This window comes from Jaculus jaculus, chromosome 8 (assembly GCF_020740685.1).
Source record: "Jaculus jaculus isolate mJacJac1 chromosome 8, mJacJac1.mat.Y.cur, whole genome shotgun sequence".
Classification (NCBI taxonomy): domain Eukaryota; kingdom Metazoa; phylum Chordata; class Mammalia; order Rodentia; family Dipodidae; genus Jaculus; species Jaculus jaculus.
The window spans coordinates 111,935,552-111,954,160 of NC_059109.1; the positions used below are offsets into that span (position 1 = coordinate 111,935,552).

Consider the following 18,609-nt stretch of genomic DNA (forward strand, 5'->3'; position numbering starts at 1 on the left):
CAAGTGCACACTGCAGGGAGAGTTCCCTGCCTTGGGCAGGTCGGAGCGCCTCCCCAGTGGGTGTGAGGTGTACTTGAACTCATGCAGATACGCAGCTGACGGGCCCGTTAGCATTTCACTAGTGCTTCGGTCTCACGGGGAAAGGAAGCTTAGGGAGGGAGGGCACTCCTCAGGGTGACTCTGATGTTTGTGGGGCGGGAATGAGTCTCTCCTCTGCATGGCATCATGGCTCTGGGCAAGCAGATAAGGTGGCAACAGCCAATCTGGGCCATTGGTGCAGGTGGAGCCATGCTGCAGATCCTCTGTCTGGTCCTCTGTGGCTTGCTGACTGGCACTTGCACGGACCCTGGGGCGCTGCTGAGGCTGGGCATGGACATCGTGAACCATGGTGAGTCGGGGGGGGGGGGCCTGAGACTGAGAGGGGAGTGGGTCGTGACTGCCCAGGTCTCAGCAACCTGCCCTTCACCAAACGAACTTAGAGGCGCTGGGTTACTTCTTTACGATTAGCTTCCCATTCTACAGAAGGGAAGTGCAGGCCCAGAGAAAAGGAACCCACTTCCCCCTGCTCCCCTTCAAGTTAGAGGCCGAGCTGCATCTCCCGCTCCCTTCAAGTCCCCCCTCGGTCCCGATGACAGGGGTTGGTGGCCACACATAGGCTATAGAATGGGTCAAGTCCTGGTTGACAACTTTCTAGATGAATCCAGGCAAACTGTTTTGCCTCTTCTGTGTTGTTTGTGCTCCTGTAAGTATAGAGAGATGTTTTTATTTATTTTTGTTTTTTTTTCTTTTTTTAAAATTTTTATTAGCATTTTCCATGATTATAAAAAAAATCCTATGTTAATTCCTTCCCTCCCCCCCACTTTCCCCTTTGAAATTCCATTCTCCATCATATTACCTCCCCATCACAATCATTGTACTTACATATATACAATATCAACCTATTAAGTACCCTCCTCCCTTCCTTTCTAGAGAGATATTTTTAAAAATGTCCTTTCTAGTCCTTTCCCTGCAGGAGCAAATAAAATGTCAAATTACCGTCTCCCCCAGGAATCTGTTCAATTGCAATTATTTCCCACCTCACCCGCAGTTCTGTGAATGTGTTATGCTCAGCTACAAGGGACCAGTGCCAGCCCATTCAGTGTTTGTCCCTCTCCTGGGACTTAGCCTGTGACTCTGACGGCAGGGTATCTGTTGGGGTTGGGGCCTCAGACTCTGGAGAATCAGCACCTGTTGGGGGTCATGCCTAGAATTTCATTTTAATCAACTCCCAGTATGGTTTCCCAGTGTAAGAGTGGCTGGTTCATAGGAAAAGTCAGTGCCCTGGCTTGGCTGTCAAGGTCTCAGTCATATAGGCCTCTGTGTGTGTCTCCCCATCTCTCAGCAGGGCTGTTTCTCCCTTTCCCCTCACCCAGCCCCCTCTGCCTTCACCCCACCCCCTCACATTGACCTGCCCCCTCACACTGCCATGCCCCTTGCATGGCCCACCCCTCACCTTTGTCCTTGCTGTGCCCTGTGCCCAGCCTGCTTCCCTGAAGACTCCTGTTCCTCCTCGAGGGAGCAGCTGATATGCCACCTCCTCTTGGCAGCCTTCCCCAGCCCCTCACTTCTGGCCTGAGCCCTCACACGGATCCTACCGTTGCCTTCATGGTTATGCGAAGGCTCTTGTCTCTTGCCACTCGCTGGTGACTCTTTGGTGACAGGAGCTCTCTTCTAGTCTCTTGCTTTGGCCAGCCTAGGGCTGTACACAGTGGCTGCAAGTGGCTGGGATGCCTGAGTGACTGGCGTAAGAACAGTGGGAACCCAGCTAAGGGTCTGTTGGCACCCCACCCCCTGCAGAGGTCCAGAGCGCCATGGAAGAGAGCCATATCCTAGAGAAGATGGCTGCTGAGGCAGGCAAGAAGGGACCAGGGGGAAAACCCATCAAAGGCCTCAGCAAGTAAGTGGTGGGCTTGGGGAGGGTATGATGTGGTGGGCACCTGGCACAGGGGGTCCGTTTTCCTGCCTTGGCCTGGGATTCCTTAACCATGCCCAGAGTCACACAGAGGAGGAAGTGAGCCCATTTCTAACACCCTGCCTGTGACAGGAGCTGACTCTGCATGAAATTAAATGAAAAACAATCTCAACTGGTAGAGCTGGAAAGTTATCGGTAGTCATTCCTTCAGAAGCACCATCTGGGATTGATTAGTAAGGGCTGCCTTGACTGTAGTCCTTGGGAGAATTCTGAGGCACTGTCTGAGCTTAGCAGGGATAGAACTGTGATCAATTCACAATGTCTGTCAAGAGCTCAGGAAGGGCAGATGGAGGTATGTGTGTCACATTTTTGTTACATTGGCTCCTAACTGGTGTTTCTCCAATCAGAGGTGATTGTGCCTCTAGGGAGACGGATGTAAGGAGACATTTTAATGTTACTATTTTTTGCACATATGTGTGCGTGTAGTATATGTGTATAAATGGGTGCATATGTGAGGGGTGTGTGTGTTTAGATGCCAGAGGTGAGTGTTGGGTGTCTTCCTCACTTCCTCTCTGCCTGATTTATTTTTGTTTGTTTGTTTTGTTTTTCGAGGTAGGGTTTCATTCTAGCCTAGGCTGACCTGGAATTCACTATGGAGTCTCAGGGTAGCCTCGAACTCATAGTGATCCTCCTACCTCTGCTTCCCGAGTGCTGGGATTAAAGGTGTGCGTCACCACGCCCAGCTTGATTTTTTGAGACAAGGTCTCTTGCTAAACCTGGAGCTCACCAATTCAGCTAGACTAGGTAGCCAGGAAGCACCAGGGATCCTCCTGTCTCTACCTCCCTGCTGCTAGGAGTACAGGCACATGCCACCATGCCTGGCTTTTGTGTGGGTTCTGGGAATCCTCCTGCTTGCATGGCAAATACTTTACCAACTGAGCCGTCTCCTCATCCCTGAAGACCCGTTTGGTTGTTACGACTTGCAGGGGATTAGGAGAGTGTCATGGGCATCTCTGGGTCAGAACTGCTGCTGAGCATCTCACGATCTTACACATATCTTACAGCCAGCCCCAGCCCCGAATACCGGCAGTGTTCTCTGTTGGGAAACTCATACCCAAGCCAACCTCACCACTTTGTTGATGGGGAAACTGAGGCCCAGAGGAGGGAATTAAATAGCCCAAGGCTAAGGTCACACGGACTCAAGCCACGTCTCCCACCTTAGGCACGATGGGTGCTTTCTGGGTACATGTTGGTTACATTTCACAATGAGACGTGAGACGGAAGGGTACCCACGGGCTCCTGGGAAGGTGGTGGAGGGGAGCACGTTGAGAACCCAGGCTTTCTTTGTCAGTCCTCATCCGTGTGTCCATCTGTCCCCTTCCAGTATGAAGGTGAAGGATGTCTTGGTACCGGTCATCACACTGAACTTTGTACCCGGTGTGGGCATCTTCCAGTGTGTGTCCACGGGTATGACCATCACTGGCAAGAGGTAAGTGTGATGGAGGGAGAGGAGGAGGATGGCCCCTCTGCTTCACCCTTACATGCCCAAGGATTGTACACCAACTACATCCTGGGATCCAAGATGATAAAGACCGGGGTCCTGCTTTTATGGGAACGAGACAAAGCCGAGCGCACAGGGGCATGGCTGGGTTTAGAACAGAGAAGCGCCAAAGTGGGGGGCAAGGGGTTCGGGGAAGGCTCTGGGGAGGTGACGACAGCTGGGAAAAGTTTTGACGGATATATAGTAGTTCACCAAAGCAGGAGAGGGGAAAGGTTGTCTGTATGGCCAAGGGAGGCCCTCACCCCTTTTTCTAGCCTGTGAGGGTGGACCCTGCCCTCCTCTGTTCTGAGAGATGTTGAGGGGCAAGGAGGGTGGGGCCGGTAGTCCCAGGAGCCACGATCTGCACGGTGCCCCCCTGCCTCGTCTTCCAGCTTCACGGGAGGTTACATGGAGATCATTGTGGTCCTGAACATTACAGCCACCAACCGGCTTCTGCAGGACGAGGAGACTGGCACCCCCATGTTTAAGAGCGAGGGCTGTGAGATCATTCTGGTCAGCGTGAAAACCAACCTGCCTAGCAAGTGAGGGGGGGGTTCCTGTGGCCAGGGAGGGTGGTGCCCCCCCCCCCCACTGCTCCTCACCAGCACTCCAAGCCACAGAAGCTCTATCACCACGTCTCTTTGTGTTCTCCACCCACCTTGCTGCCATCGGTGTACTTGCTTGCCACCCCTCCCCCACCGTGCCCGCGTCTAGCATGCTGCCCAAGGTCATCAGCAAGTTCTTGGACAGCACCCTGCACAAGGTCCTTCCTGGCCTGGTGAGTGGCACCAAGCAAGCCTGTGCCCCTCCTTGCTGGTACTGGTTCAGCCAGGGTGGCCGCTGTATTTTCTCTTGGGTTTGGACCTGGATTGGCTGATAGTGGCTGAGAAGAGCTTCTGAGCCTGTGGCTGGCTCAAGGGGAGCTGTGATCATCTAGTGATGCCTGCCACGGGCACAGGCGTAGACAAATGTGTGCTGTAGCTTTCCAATCCCCTGGGGAGCGAGCGCTCACCAAGCTTGCAGGCTGTGGGTCATCTGGATTCCAGTGTAGGATCTGCTGTTGACTTGGACCCCTAGTTTCTCCACCTGTTCTAAGCATGTCAGGAGTAGGTTTCCGCCCAGAGTTCCCACTCAGCCCGGGCCCTGCTTTGCTCGCAGATGTGTCCAGCCATTGATGCGGTCCTGGTGTATGTGAACAAGAAGTGGGCGAATCTGACTGGTAAGGATCCCCCCCGCCCCAGTACAGAGCATCAGGCCAGCCAGACTTAGACACCCATGCCCCATTCTGTGACTGCTTCCTGCTTCGCCTGGGGCCAGAGGAGGGCTGAGGACCTGGTGTCCCTGCCCAGATGGGAAGCCCCAAGGGATGCTGGGCTCCGCCATCTCTCAACCTGTGCAAGTCCCAAACCCAAGTCCTGCTGAGTTACCCTGTCAGGCGGCATTCCTAGCTCCCTTACTGAGGGGATCTGCTCTTCCCAACGCTGAGGGTCCACAGGGAGGGAGAAAGTAATTCCTCCTGGATAGACCTGAAGAAAACCACTTCACGACTCCAGGAGGGTGGCCTGGGAAAAGTCACTGTGCTCAGCTGTGAACAGCTGATATAATCCATTGTCATCCAAGCTATATGGTCCTGGGCAAACACCCAGCTTCTGAGTTGGCAAAGCCACGGGCCCCTTGGGCCTCTGTTTGGAAGCTGTACTTGCTGAGGGTCACAGACACTAAGCAGTTTGCCCTGGGTCACATGGAGATGGGATCAGGCACAGTGGCTGGTGCCAGCTTTTCTAGCTGCTCCCAGGGATGGTTGGTCTCTGAGTGCTATCTCTTCCCCACAGAGTTCATGCCGGTGGGTCAGATGGGCACTGTCAAATATGCCCTGACATCCTTACCAGCCACCATGGCCGATCACATCCAAGTGGACTTCAGTGTAAGTAGGGAGGGTCTCTGGGGAGCTAGACCCAGGCTCGGGCTAGGTGGGACTGTTCCCACCAGGCAAGTGGCTGGGCTGTGGCTGTGGAGGACAGGTTGCTGTCCACGAGGGCTCTCCAGGACCCTGAGCACCCCCCCCCGCTTGAAGCAAGACCCCTGTGTCCCCAGCTAATTCCTGGAGCTTCTGATGTCATGCTTTCATTTCTCATGGGGCTGTTTGTGTCTCTCAGAAAGTTGGACCCTATCATGGTGTAGATAGGGACACTGAGGCATCTGGTGGGGCTGGGCTTGGCAGGGCTCCCTTGGTGAGTGGGTGGCAGAGTTGGGTCCTCATGCAGCTTTCCAAGGCCCAGGTGACAAGAAGAGAGGCCTTTGACAGGAATGGGAGGAAAGGTGTACGAAATCACGTCCCTGGACTGTCCTCCTCCCCCCATGCTGCCCCTTCTCCTCTTCCTGCTGAGAAAGAACCAGGACTGTACTGATACTCTTTGAATAACCCAGGAGCCCAGACAGTCAGAATCAGAACCACTGAGGGGAACAAAGCACCCCTTGGACCAACTTGTAGGTGGCTAGCAGCTGTCCTCTTGGACCTCAGTTTACACACCAGGGGCCCAGCAGTCACTCTCTGATTTGGGCTTGATCTGAGTGAGCCCCAGGGATTGGAGAACAGAGACGCCTTTAAGCACAGTGACTGAGTGTCCCTCCCACTGGCCCCCCCCAGCCTGTGGTACAGCAACAAAAGGGTGAAACCATCCAGCTTGCTGACGCCGGGGAGACCCCCAAGTTCCCTGAACACTCAGCTGAGGGTTCCTCGCAGCTGCTGCTTTCAGCCACCTTCCTTACAGCGGAACTGGCCCTCCTACAGAGCTCCTTGGACGTGACCATCCAGGACCAGAAGGTCAGCAGTCCCTGCTCTGCCTTACCTGCCTCCGGCCCCTACAGTGAGAGGCCCTGTCTGCTCAGTCCATCCGAGAATCACGTTGGAGCTGGGGGCAGAGTTTTGGGTTCCACTGACAGTTCCCTGCCCTGTAGGACCTGCATCTACCCGCATGCACATCTGTCTGTCCATACAGCCAACCATTTAGTCGCTATTTCTCATGTCCTGCCAGTCACCATTGGGTCCTTTTCTTGAGGTAGGGTCTCACTCTAGCCCAGGCTGACCTGGAATTCACTCTGCATTCTCAGGGTGGCCTTGAATTCATGGCGATCCTCCTACCTCTGCCTCCCGAGTGCTGGGATTAAAGGAGTATGCCACCATGCCTGACATTTTTAAATTGAAAAAACTTTTTTTAAAAAAAATTTATTTGAGAGAGACAGATGGAGAAAGTGAGAATGGGAACGCCAAGGCGTTCAGTCGCTGCAAATTAATTCCAGACGCATAGCTTACATGGGTCTTGGGGGATTGAACCTGGGTCCTTTGGCTGCCTAACTGCTAAGCCATCCCTCCAGCCCCTTCCCGTTTTTCCAGTCATCATTTTCTCAGCATTTGACCTTGGTCCAGAAGCCACGGACATTGGAGTGGGTGGGCCATGTTCGGGCACCCAGAGGCTCCTTGCCTAGTAGAGCATGGTGTGGTGGGTGCCAATGAAAGGAACCTCCAAGGGAGTGTCTTACTAACACAGAGCAGGCTGTCAGGATGACGGGGCCTGCCGTAGTCCCAGGTTTGACTTTGATTTTTGTAGGTTGGCAAACTGCCCCCACAAACCACCAAGACGTTGGCTGGCTTCGTCCCAGAGGTGAGTGACCACTGCACCCTGCCCACCCTTCAGATAGGGCGGGGAGGTGGCTCTTCAAGTTCACATGGCCCTGTCCAGTGTGGAAACATCCCTACCTCTCCGTAAAGTGCACTTCAGGTCCAGCCTCAAAACAGCTCAGTCTCTCCGTGCATCTCACATCCAACATGGAAACAGCTAAATGCTGTTTCGCTCCTTTTATTTTCCCAAGAGGCACAGCCAGGCCTCCGCCCGCTGGACTTCCTATGTCCAAGGTAGAAACCACCTACTTCCCGAGGGATTCCACCCAAGGACAGGTCCCAAGCGCCTGTCCTTGTTGCTTCAGGTGGCCAAGGCTTATCCCAAAAAGAAACCCTTGCTGACCAAGGTCAGGATCAGCAAGCCCCCCAAGGTTACCATGGAGACCGGCAAGAGCCTGCTGCATCTGCACGGGAGCCTGGAGATGTTCGCAGTGCGACGGCATGGCAAGTCCCTGGAGTCCCTCTTTCTCCTGGAGACTGTGAGTGGGGCCCTTGCTGTTCGTTCCCACCTTGGGGAGGCTCCCAGATGGAGAGCAGTGGGATTTTAGTTGAGATCAAAGACACGGATGCAGGGGGCCTTAGTTCCTCTCCATGGTGCCCAGCCTCCAGGCTCAGCTGCTGCCTCTGTGAGTGGCTCTGGTTTCTTCTCCCTTCCTCAGTCCCTCAGCATCCCTCAGCAGCACAAAGACAGTCACAAAAGCCTTCACCGGGGTGTGTGTGTATGGGGGCGGGGGACTATGGGAGCCTAAATCCAGGGTGGGAAAACGCCAAGCAGTGCTGGCTGGAGCGATGTTTGAAGGTTAAACAAGAGCTGGCTATGGGGGGAATTGATGGCAGGGAGCCCAGGGCCACCTCGAGCAGAAGGTACCGTGAGGGTGCTTCTTGAGGTATGCCCTGGCCCAGGACCAGGAGAGACTAAGGGTGAGCTAAGCACATGGAGGGTCTGCTGGGTTCAGCTCCTGAGGGGAGGGTGGGCCATGGGGGTTGTGAGGACGGGTGTCCCACAACCTCCTTTGCTTCTTCCCCACACCACCAGCACTTTAGCCTGAAGGTGCTGTACTCGGTGCATGAGAACCGGCTGCAGATGACCACCTCTCTGAACAGGTGGGACCCTGCGTCCCCATGTTGGCCTCCTTGCCCGGCCATGAGCCCACCCACCCGTTGGCTTCCTACCGGTGGCTCTCCCCCCCCCCCCCCCCGATCCATTGTCCATGGCCCACACTACCAGGATGGTTACTCCCGTGCTCTAGAGCTCTAGGTGGCTCCTCACCGCCTGCACAGTCTTATCTGAAATCTTAGCTTGTCACTCAAAGCCTTTCTCAGGGCTGGAGAGATGGCTTAGCGGTTAAGCGCTTGCCTGTGAAGCCTAAGGACCCCGGTTCGAGGCTCGGTTCCCCAGGTCCCACGTTAGCCAGATGCACAAGGGGGCGCACGCGTCTGGAGTTCGTTTGCAGAGGCTGGAAGCCCTGGAGCGCCCATTCTCTCTCTCTCCCTCTATCTGCCTTTCTCCCTGTGTCTGTCACTCTCAAAAAAAAAAAAAAAAAAAAAAAAAAAAGCCTTTCTCAGATCCTACTTCTCACCTCACTCCCTCACTAGGCTCTTGGTTATGACCTCTGGTCCCCTTCTCCATTCAGAGACCGGTGCCCATGCTACCCAAATGCTATCGGAGATTTAGGGTCCACCTCAAATGCTGGAAGTCTTTAACCCTGTGCCTTCTCTCTAGGTGAGGCCCCGGCCACTTTTGTTACACCTGCTATCCGATTTCCTTCTCCCAATTCTGAGGGAAGGGAAGTGTCACACGCTGCCTTTACACTCACTGACTCTTGTATCGCCTTAGTAATTCATCTGACTTGTAATACAACAGGATTCTTTGAGTTGCAAGCGAGGGTTTCAGCTATAACTGTCCTAAGCCCAAAGGGGAGTCTTCTGGCTCATTTAACTGAAAATTGTAGTGATGGGGGGACCCGGGCATGCAAAGTCCTCGAGAACCTGCCTCCCTTCTCCTGTTGTCTTTGCTTCTCATTTTGTTGGCAAAATTTTCAGGCAGGGCTGGAGAGATGGCTTAGTGGTTAAGCGCTTGCCTGTGAAGCCTAAGGACCCCGGTTCGAGGCTCAGTTCCCCAGGTCCCACGTTAGCCAGATGTACAAGGTGGAACACGTGTCTGGAGTTCGTTTGCAGTGGCTGGAAGCCCTGGCGCGCCCATTCTCTCTCTCTCCCTCTATCTGTCTTTCTCTCTGTCTGTCGCTCTCAAATAAATAAAAAAAGAACAAAAAATATTTAAAAAAAATTTCAGGCAGTCCTTCCTCGTGGTGGGGTGCAGGGACCTCGACAAGAGAATCCCATAGTATAGTAGTTCTAACAGTTACCAAGGCATGGGTCTACTTTGGGTCACCTGAGCAAGGATAAGACGGTCACTGTGACTGGGAGATGGGAGGCTCAAGCAGTCTGAGCCTGGCCTGTGGGCACTGCCAGGACCACTGCACCATGCTGACGTGGCTGACCCGGAGCAGGACTAGAGATGCAGGGTCTACTGCTGGGATGGGCAGTGGATCTGGTGCCAATACACGTTAGGGCCATCTGGAGCAGTGTGGGGGAAGAGAAAGGAACTCTGCTGTGTCCACACAGAGGATCCGAGACTGGCCAATTGGGTTACGAGTGGAGCCATAGACATGACTGGGGATTCCAGAGTTTGGAAGAGCAGGCAAGACTCACACGAAGCGGCCCAGGGGCTCAGGGATGTGAGATATGGAGACAGAACGGGTGATTGCGGCAGGTGGTCACTCTTCCGTCACACGCAAGCAGGCTGCAGAGGGGACCCCGGGGGGGGGGCATGAGAGGACTGGGGAGTCTCTTTCTCCAGGGCTCTGACTTCTCTCCCCCCCCACCTGGCTTCCCCCTCCCCTACAGCTTACTGAGTCTGTCCCGAGAGTCCTCGTCGATTGGTGACTTCAATGTAAGTGTCCCAAGAGTTTCTGTCCGGCTGTTTGAGGGGAACACTGGGCCCAGTATCCACTGAGCCTGTGAGAATGAGGCCCTGGGATGGAGCCAGAGCGAAAAGAGCAGGGCCACTGCGGGCCTTGGGGCTCCTGGCATGCTGCGTGTCCTTGGTGAAGCCCCCTAGCCTCTTTGAGTCCTTGCTTCCTTTTCTAGATGGAGCCTGGACATCCCCATGGCTGACTGTGTCACCATGGGCTGTGGTGGCCTGGCTGCCCTTGATTGGCCAAGCTGCTATTCCTACTAGTCCGCAGCCTTAGGGCCTGGCCCAGAAACTGATTCAAGCCAGTACTACTAATGACAGCAGCAGCAGCAACAGCGCCTGAGCCACGCGGTGCTTTTTAGTCCCCACAGAACCATGAGTAGTCACCAGGGCATCTCAAATTCACAGGGGGAGTGGCTGACCCACGCTGCTGAGTTTTCTGTTGGAGCAGGAGTGGGGTCTACACAATCCCCTCCTGTCTCCGGAATGTCCCCAGTCCTGCAACGAAGTTCTACATGCCACCTGAACAAGGACTAAGAGCGAGGCAGGGCACAGACCATAGATCTGACGCTGGCTGGACAAACTGTCTGCCATCCCTAACGTCCTCTGCCTAGTTCTAGACAAAGGGAGGCTGAGAAGGGGTGCTGAGATGTGTGTGGGTGGGGTTGGGGTTTCTCTTTCTCTCTCCAGGAGAAGGCATTAACTGGCTTCATCATGGATTATCTCCAGGAAGCCTATGTCCCTGTGGTGAATGGTAAGGCTCCACTGTAAGCCAAGAAGTGCTTTATGCAGGAATTGCTCCCACCAGTGTGGCCTTGACATCGCCTGTCACTGGCTCCAGATGGGTGAGATTAGCAGGGTGTGCATGGTGTGTTGAATTGAGGACGATGCAGTCTGAATATCACCTCCTTGGGGACAAAGGCTCATTCCACAATTTGAGTTCTGGCCCTTAGTCTCCTATCTAGACTCAGATTTTGACCTGCTGTAAATGCATGGCAGGTGTGGACCCTTCTCTACAAGTACAGCTGGTAGACCTCACAAATCAATCGCTGCACCATTTCCCACCACTCAGCTCCACGCAGCCAGCTCTTCTTTTTTTTTTAAATATTCATATTTATTTATTTATTAGAGATAGACAGAGGGAGGAAGGGAGAAATACTGAGAGCGAGAGAGAGCACAGGCATACCAGGGCCTCCAGCCACTGCAAATGAATTCCAGACGCATGTGCCACCTTATGCATCTGGCTTACGTGGGCCCTGGAGAATCGAAGCTTCACATGCAATTGCCTTAACCGCTAAGCCATCTCCCCAGCCCCCAGCTCTTCTTAATCCATTGCTGAGCCTTCAGACTGAGATGATTCTTCCTGTATATTTCTCAGATGTACTCCACGTTGGGTTCCCACTCCCTGATGTTCTGGCCATCAACTACAACTTGGCTGAGCTGGACATAGTGGAGGTGAGGGAGGGCCTGAGGGAGGACGTGTTAATCAACACTTTTGGCCAATGGGGAATGAGCAAGAGCAGCCCTCTGGTTGACTGGAGGGTGTGGGTGGAGGAGAGCAGAACCAGGCTGTGGTCTTCAAGTCTTGGCCAGGGGTTCCACAGAATAGTTGAACTTGACCTCTGTTACACTGTTCTTCCATCACCTCAACCTGTTTGTGCCTCCATTTTTATGGCCTTAAAATAGGAGTGAGAACGCACTCATAGAGCTGTCCATGTGAACTATTAGCTAATTCGCTTGAAGGCATAAAGGCAGGTGCTCAGCCAAGACGAGCTTCACATTGCATTTGAGATATAGTGCTCGGTGGACACTTCTCTCATTCGGTCTGTCCACCCTGGAAGGTAGGGGTGTGAATCTTCATTTGACAGGAAGAAGTTGACTCTCAGAGGAGCAAAGGGACATCTTCAGGGTGACAAGACCCTCTTCTGCTTATATATCACACGCTTTCCATGGCTGGTTCCGTCCATGCTTGTGCCTGGGTAACCCCCGTCCTTGCTCCCTGACCCCTCTCCACCCTGATCCGTTTCTCCTGCTAGAATGGTCTGGTGCTGGACTTGTAGCTGGACTGACTATGACCGCCCTTAACCATGCCAGGCTGCACTTGAAGAGGATCTTCCAGCTGGGGCTAGGACCAGCACCATTTCCTGATGCCAGGAGTGAGTGGGCAGGCCTGGATGCACATTTACACTTTGACAATAAAACAATGGTGGGGAAGACCTTTACAAACATCCAATGTTTCCGTCTCCCTTTTGTAGCCAAATCATGATGTGGCTTTTTGTCCCCTTTGGTGGGTTTTGGGGTCTGGAGGGAAGCTGGCCCAGCCTTGGGTGTGGGCTGGGTGTCTACCAAGCACCTGCTCATGACAACCCACTATGACTCATTTGCTCTGTCTCATGTAGAACCATGTGGGGAGGACAGAGGAGGTTACCCCCATTCACTGAACCAGCAGCAGAAACCGGGGCAGTGGGGGACATTATCTGTTCAAGGACTTCCCATCTCAGTCATGTGACCCCAGGTTTGGGTAACTTCAGGGTGGCTCTATTCATGCGGAGCTCTTATGAGTTCCCCTGGGTCATCTCCTTTAATCCTTGTGGTAATTGAGAAGGTGGCAGTCACCCTTTCTGTGACAGAGAGGCTGAGACACAGAGTGGCTTCACCGACTTGAAGCCACCTGACATGTCAGGGGAAGAGCTGGGATTGGAACGTGCGGCTCCGCAGTCAGCTTGGCTGGGCTTGACCTGGCTCTGCCTTCTTGCTGCCACATGTCCTGGGCTGGTCATGTCACTGACATGAGCCTCACTTTCCACACCTACACCACAGGTGGATACTGACGCCAGCCTCGGCAGGGCTTCTGTGAGGCTTCAGTGAATGACTTAGCACAAAAATGTTAGCCCGTATGCGTTTCTGAGGCCTGGAGAGACGTGAGTAGGTGCCGGTGGCCACGCCTCATGGAGTGTACGGGTGTCTGTTTCTAAGCAGTGGGCCTGGGGCAGCCTGAGCATCCAGGAGGGGCTGGCCATGGAGGGAGACTGGCCACTCGTTAGAGGTCTATGCGTTGCAGTGTCTGCCTGTGTTTGCACATGCAGCCTGGCTGAGGTGTCCCTGTGCTTCCCGTTCATGTGAGGTCAGTTGCCTGATATTTGCCCCATATCTTTTTTTTTTTTTTTGGTTTTTCGAGGTAGGGCCTCACTCTAGCCCAAGCTACCTAGAATTCACTATAGAGTCTCAGGGTGGCCCTGAACTCACGGCAATCCTCCTACCTCTGCCTCCCGAGTGCTGGGATTAAAGGCGAGCACCACCACGCCTGGCTAAATTATTTTTAATAATTAAAATAATAAAATAAATTATTAAGTTACTTTTTGCAATGCAGGGGATGGAGCCCAGGGCCTCACACACACCAGGCAAGAGCTCTAACACTGAGCTACATCTCTAGCCTTATGATTCTTAAATTGGCTCTTTTAAATCTGAACATATTTATACATAACCAGGCTAAAAGCATATACTCTAAGTAGACCCTGAAAATAGATATTATTTACTAGAATATGAAAACACACAAAACGAGCTGGAGTGATGGCTTAGTGGTTAAGGTGCTTATCTGTTAAGCCTCAGGACCCAGGTTTGATTCCCCAGAACCCACATAACGCTGGATATACAAGGTGGCATATGCATCTGGAGTTCATCTGCAGCAGCTGGAGCCCTGGCATGCGCGTGCGCGCACACACACACACACACACACACACACACACTGTTTGCAAATAAATAATTAAACATAAAATATCCAAAGGAAAAAAACCCACACAGAGCAATCCATCCCCTTGAAAAATGTACATGAAATGCCACATGACCAGTTGCTGTTCCAACCCCCAGGTGGGTGGTGGCTGTGGGTCTGCGTGTCTGCACACTGGAGTGTGCACACACATGTCACAATGTCAGTGTCTGTGTGGGTGATTCTGTGCATGGGAGGCTGAGCCCATGTCCGGCAAGCAGGCCAGTGCTTCCTGGGCCCATGAAACCTTGGCAGATGGCCTTGTCCCAATCTGTCATGAGTCCAAGCCACAAAGGAGGGAGGCCCGGATGTCAGGGCCATACCCTTGTCCCTCATCACTGCCTAATCTCATCAGTCATTATCCCCACTGGTTTCGGGACAATGGCAGCTTTGAGGCAGGCCTGGCAGGTCCAGATATTGGATAATCTGTGGGTGGTGACACTTTGCCCTGGTTATACCAGAGACACCTCCAACCCCCCAGTTCTACCCCTGTGTGTCCAGGAGCACTCACATGACCACTTATAGCCTTACTTCCACCTCGCCCCGCACCAGTGTGCAGTTGGGGAAACCAAGGCACAGTGCTGCTATAGTGGGAAGGTCTAGCTTCTCATGAGACCTCAGACACAGTGTGGCCTTTAACACGCTGAATCTTCTGTCTGGTTCTCCATTTCTCTGGGAAAAGGTCAGATGCTCCGACCTCCAGCCTGAATTGCAGGCTCAACTACTCCAGATGTGCTCTGGGCTGAAAATGGGTGTCTGGGCTGGAAAAGGAGAGCCTTGTCTCCTGTCCTCTGGAAGTTCTGCGCCCTTAGGTGCTGCCATCTGTCAGGACTCCAACCCTAGCTAAGGAAGGGGAGGCTCTGAGAGACGAGGAGACCTGGCTGAGGGTCAACAGTGTGTGTGGAGCTGGACTCGAACCTGTCTACCCAAGTCCAGGTTTCTTCCCCACTCCTTCTCTCCACAATCCATCATGCTGGGTGCACTGTCACCTCTAAGGAGGTTGAGGTGCAAGGTCACAGAGCAGGAAGTGAACTGAGCCAGGTCTCCAATGCTGGGCCGTAGCTACCAACTTCCAGGAACCTGCCAGGTTGCCCAACCTAGGAAAAAGATCACACAATACTTTCTACACCTGCGACCCTACCAGTCACTGCCTATCTTGCCTCTCTTACTGGCTGTCTGTACAGGCTCCTCTCTGGCACCCCATATCCATTTCTAAAAGCTGTCCCCACAAGAGAACCCCTGCAGATGGGGAAGCTGACTATGCAGCAAGCATGTAGCAATGACTCCCCCCCACCCATGAAATTATAGCAGGAGATAGTGCCTGGGGATCTCCCCCCCAACTCTGATCTCTTCTGTGGCTCCCACCACCCTCACCAGGTCTTCACGGCGCCATGCCCCTTGAAGCTTGCTAAACTTGGTGCTCCTAGCTCCTTCACCCCAGGCCTACTGAGTGAGGGCTGCTAAAAGTGAGGCCCACAGGCAAGCATTAAAAAAAAAATTTAATTTAATTTTCGAGTGTGAGAAAGAGAGAATTGGCATGCCAGGGCCTCAGTCACTGAAATTGAACTCCAGACCCTTGCGCCACCTAGTGGGTGTGTGTGACCTTGCGCGTGCCACACCTCTGTGTGTCTAGCTTACGTGGGATCTGGAGAATCGAACATGGGTCCTTAGGCTTCACAGGCAAGCACCTTAACCACTAAGCCATCTCTCCAGCCCAGCAAGCATTTGAGAAACTCTCCTCCCACATCTTCTTACTGACCTGGCATGGGTGCACCTGGCATGGGTAGAGGACTCTTGGGGTACAGGTAGAATCAGAGCCTCTGGGGTGAGGCTTAGAAGGAAGACCAGGCCCGAATTTGGTATCATTTTCCTGTCTTCCAAGAGGCTGTGCGGGGAAAGGCCAGCTGGGCGGTGAGCATGGAGCTGGATGGACTCCACATGGCTCCAGGCTGCTTCCCTTTGTCCATTCCTGGCGCCTGGGAACGACCGCTGGGAAGGAGGATGGCACAGGATGTGGTCACCAGAGGTCATGCCCATGGCCAGTCCTCAATAACTGCTAGAGGCTAGTGTTCCTTCCTCCTCCTTCACAGTGTCGTCAGAGGACTGGTGCTACCTGGCACTGGCCAGGTCATGAGCAGTGTGTTGGCATTTGCAGACCATGAAACGGAAGTGCGGGACATTGTGCATGACCCTTTGGATCCCCTTTGTAGTATGGCTGTCACTGTAAAACTGGACATGCAGGCTCCACTCCTGACCATCCACTCCTGCCCCAGTGGCGAAAACTATAAACATGTCCCCAGAGAGATGTGACAGAAATGTTCATTATACCAGCTGGGCGTGGTGGCGCACGCTTTTAATCCCAGCACTCGGGAGGCAGAGGTGAGTCCAAGGCCACCCTGAGACTACATAGTGAATTCCAGGTCAGCCTGGGCTAGAGTGAGACCCTACCTTGAAAAAACAAACAAACAAACAAACAAAAAAAAGAAATGGTCATTATACCTTCACTCAAAATAGCCAGTCCCTGGAAGGCTGTAGCAAACTGAACCATGGAGTGTCCACGCACTTGGAGGAGACATGCCACTTCTCACATGGCCCATAGACTGTGGACAGGGAGTGTGTGTGTGCAGGAAGCTGATCGCAGAAGGATGGGCACACACACCTTCACACTCACCCCACCCTCATCTACTGTGTCAGGGTAGGGGCATGGGGGGGCTCCAGGACTGCTCAGTGCTGAGGCGTGAGGATTGCTGCTGCTTGTGGACTAACTTGGGTTCATAGTGAGGCCCAGGCTAGCCTGGGTTGCATGGGAAGACCCTTTCTCATAAAACCACTGGGGGAAAAGAAAGCCAAAATCCTGGGCTGGAGAGATGGCTCAGCAGTTAAGGCTCTTGCCTGCCAAGCCTAAGGACCCATGTTCGACTCTCCAGATCCCACATAAGCCAGATGCGCAAAGGTGAGGCAAGCGCAAGGTCACAGATGCCCACTAGGTGGCGCAAGCGTCTGGAGTTCAATCTCAGTAGCTGAGGCCCTGGCGTGCCAATTCTCTGTCTCTCACTCTCTAAAAAATTTTTTTTTAGCCAAAATCCTTGTGTACTGTACAGTAGCATACAAAGCTGTGTCGCTTCTGGGGCTCAGTGTCCCAACTGGCTTTCCTGCTGTCCCTGTAATAATCACCCTAGGGCTCTGTGCTGCATTTGCCTCTGCCTGGCAGGCCGCTCCCCAAGTACCCATCAAGATTCCTTCCTGTTTCCCTTTAGGTCAGTTCAGCCCTGCTCCCACCCAGCCCCCCCCCCCCCCCCCCATACCATCATATTGAACACGGCCCCTCACCTCCAGTCCTCTCCTTGATTTTATTTCTGTCTCCAACTGGCTGGCTGTATTGAGCTTGTGTGCATGTGTGTGTGGGGGGGAGGGTATGTCCCTGCCAAGGTTGCACATCCCCCACAATACTACCCCTTGAACTTGGCTAAGCCCAAATTTCAGAGCGCTGTCAGTGGACTTGGGACACATCACATGAAAAGAGAAGGAAGACCCTCAGGCCCTCGCCCTCCATGCTCTGACGAATACGTTTGTGAGAGTATGTCGGCTCTCTGGAGGGACACGAGCCACACTATGAAGATTAACTGTGCCTTCTCCTATTCCTGAATACTTGTTTACCCAACTTGTGGCTGCAGAAAACATGAAAGGGTGGCATCCTTCTGTGGCAGCTCTTGGGGGGCAGGAGCTGCTGCAGGGGTACCCCGGCATTTGGTAAACAGTGGGTACTCCACCAATGCCTGCTGTAGGATGACTGACTGACTGAATGCCTTTGCACTGTATCTGCACCAGCCTCAGAAAGGGGAGGGACCCACTGCTCTTGGGAGGTGAGATGGAGCTGGTGGCTTTCCCCCAAGCTGGCCCAAGGCCCTCTCTCCAGGCCAGTGGTCATCTCCATGATAGGTCTGTCTGGGGCTAGATCAGTGGGCTCAGGTGGCCTTAAGTTGCTTCCTTCCTTCCTCCCAAAGCCTTCTTGTGGGGGACAGAGAGGGGTGGTGGGGTGGCAGGTGGGGGGAGTACGTGGATTCTGGGCCTTTAGTGTGGCTCTTGGGAGCCTGAAGATAGACCGAGTCCGCGTGGCAGAGGCCTGTCTGTCCCCAGATGGGGAGAGGTGCCTGTCTCTGCTGCCCCCACACCTTCCCTCCCTCTCCTGGGCACTGACCCCAGCCCCTGGCTCTTCCTGCAGAAGGAAGGCTTAGTCTGGGCCCTCAGGGAAAACCGCAATTTGCTTCTGACATGACATACTGACGGCTTTCTGGCGGCTGTGCCCCTTTGTGTCCCCAAGCCGCTGTGGGCATATAAGGGCCACCCCTGGGCTCAGGTGTGGAGGAGCTGACAGGAGACCAGGAACTGCCCCCCACACCCACACTGTGGAGCAGCAGGAGCAGGGGGTAAGGAGGCCTTAAGTGGTCTGGCCCCGTTGTGACCCCCCGCCACAGACCCTGGGACTTCTGCTGCCCTATTTGGATGATGAACCCTAGGAAGGGTCTAGGGGTACCTGGAGGGTTAAAAAAAAAAGGGAAAAAATTCTATCTTGCATATCTGGGGTCCTTGCACAAGGTTGTGGCAGGGATGGGTGGGCTGGGCACAGAATTGTCCCATGGACTGAGTTCTAGGGACCATTTCTTTCTGGAAGCCATAGAACCTCACTGGCTTCCCC

General features: G+C 53.7%; 1 protein-coding gene across 1 annotated transcript; it reads left to right on the top strand.

Moving 5' to 3' along the window:
- Window positions 1-288: 288 nt before the first annotated feature.
- Bpifb6 (BPI fold containing family B member 6) lies at window positions 289-12,207 on the top strand. The gene is made up of 15 exons (XM_012951037.2): window positions 289-388; window positions 1,837-1,936; window positions 3,336-3,440; window positions 3,884-4,033; window positions 4,206-4,269; window positions 4,650-4,710; window positions 5,324-5,415; window positions 6,139-6,315; window positions 7,100-7,153; window positions 7,476-7,649; window positions 8,207-8,274; window positions 10,078-10,123; window positions 10,838-10,901; window positions 11,526-11,602; window positions 12,184-12,207. The coding sequence occupies exons 1-15, from the start codon at window positions 289-291 to the stop codon at window positions 12,205-12,207; spliced, it is 1,356 nt and encodes a 451-aa protein (XP_012806491.2).
- The last annotated feature ends 6,402 nt before the right edge of the window (window positions 12,208-18,609 follow it).